This window comes from Gekko japonicus, unplaced genomic scaffold (genome assembly GCF_001447785.1).
Source record: "Gekko japonicus isolate JY-2015 unplaced genomic scaffold, Gekko_japonicus_V1.1 scaffold953, whole genome shotgun sequence".
Classification (NCBI taxonomy): domain Eukaryota; kingdom Metazoa; phylum Chordata; class Lepidosauria; order Squamata; family Gekkonidae; genus Gekko; species Gekko japonicus.
The window spans coordinates 81,331-81,935 of record NW_015161979.1 but is presented as its reverse complement, the minus strand read 5'-3'; the positions used below and the strand labels follow the sequence as shown (position 1 = coordinate 81,935).

Below are 605 nucleotides of genomic sequence, written 5' to 3'. Positions count from 1 at the left end.
GTGTGTGTGATGTCCCTGAGGCCTGAAAAAGACTACACTCTCGGGTATACTTTGCGGCATTCCAGGTTAAGTACGACGAGCGACGATGACAATTGACACGTAATTTTGTGTCACTTTTCCTGTTCCATTCTCGCAACATTCCTCGTGGGAAATTTTTTAAAAGCACACTGGGGGTGGGGGAAAGACTACATTCCCCGTCGTGCTTTGCGGCCTCGGAGGCCGCGCACATTCATGATGACCACGGCCGAGGGGCGTGTCGGTGAGGGGCAGGCTGCTGCATAACAGATAAGGGGGCGTGTCGTGGGTCCCTCCGCTGCCGCCGCCGGAGGCTCCCAAGATGGCGGCGCTGGCGGAGCGGGGCTACGCGCTGTCGTCCGGGCGGCTCGGCCGCGGCACCCGCGTCTCCGTCTTCCACGTCAAGCTCACCGAGTCGGCCCTCCGCGCCTTCGAGGCCTACCAGGGACGCAAGGTGAGTAGGAGCGGGGGAGGGAGGGGCCCTTTCTGCCCTCCCGAGTATGGGGGTGTGTGAAGCGGGGATCGGGGCCCGTCAGTGGGCAGCTCCCCGGCAGCCTCCAGAGCCCCGAGCCACTGCAGGCAGGGCGGGA

The 605-nt window shown here is 63.6% G+C and overlaps 1 protein-coding gene across 1 annotated transcript in view; it reads left to right on the top strand.

Moving 5' to 3' along the window:
* Window positions 1-316: 316 nt before the first annotated feature.
* Window positions 317-605, top strand: part of ELL (elongation factor RNA polymerase II) — a 44,911-nt gene continuing 44,622 nt past the window's right edge. Inside the window, exon 1 of the mRNA XM_015429755.1 lies at window positions 317-469. Coding sequence (XP_015285241.1) covers window positions 338-469 — 132 coding nt within the window. The 5' untranslated portion in view covers window positions 317-337. The remainder of the gene's footprint in view (window positions 470-605) is intronic.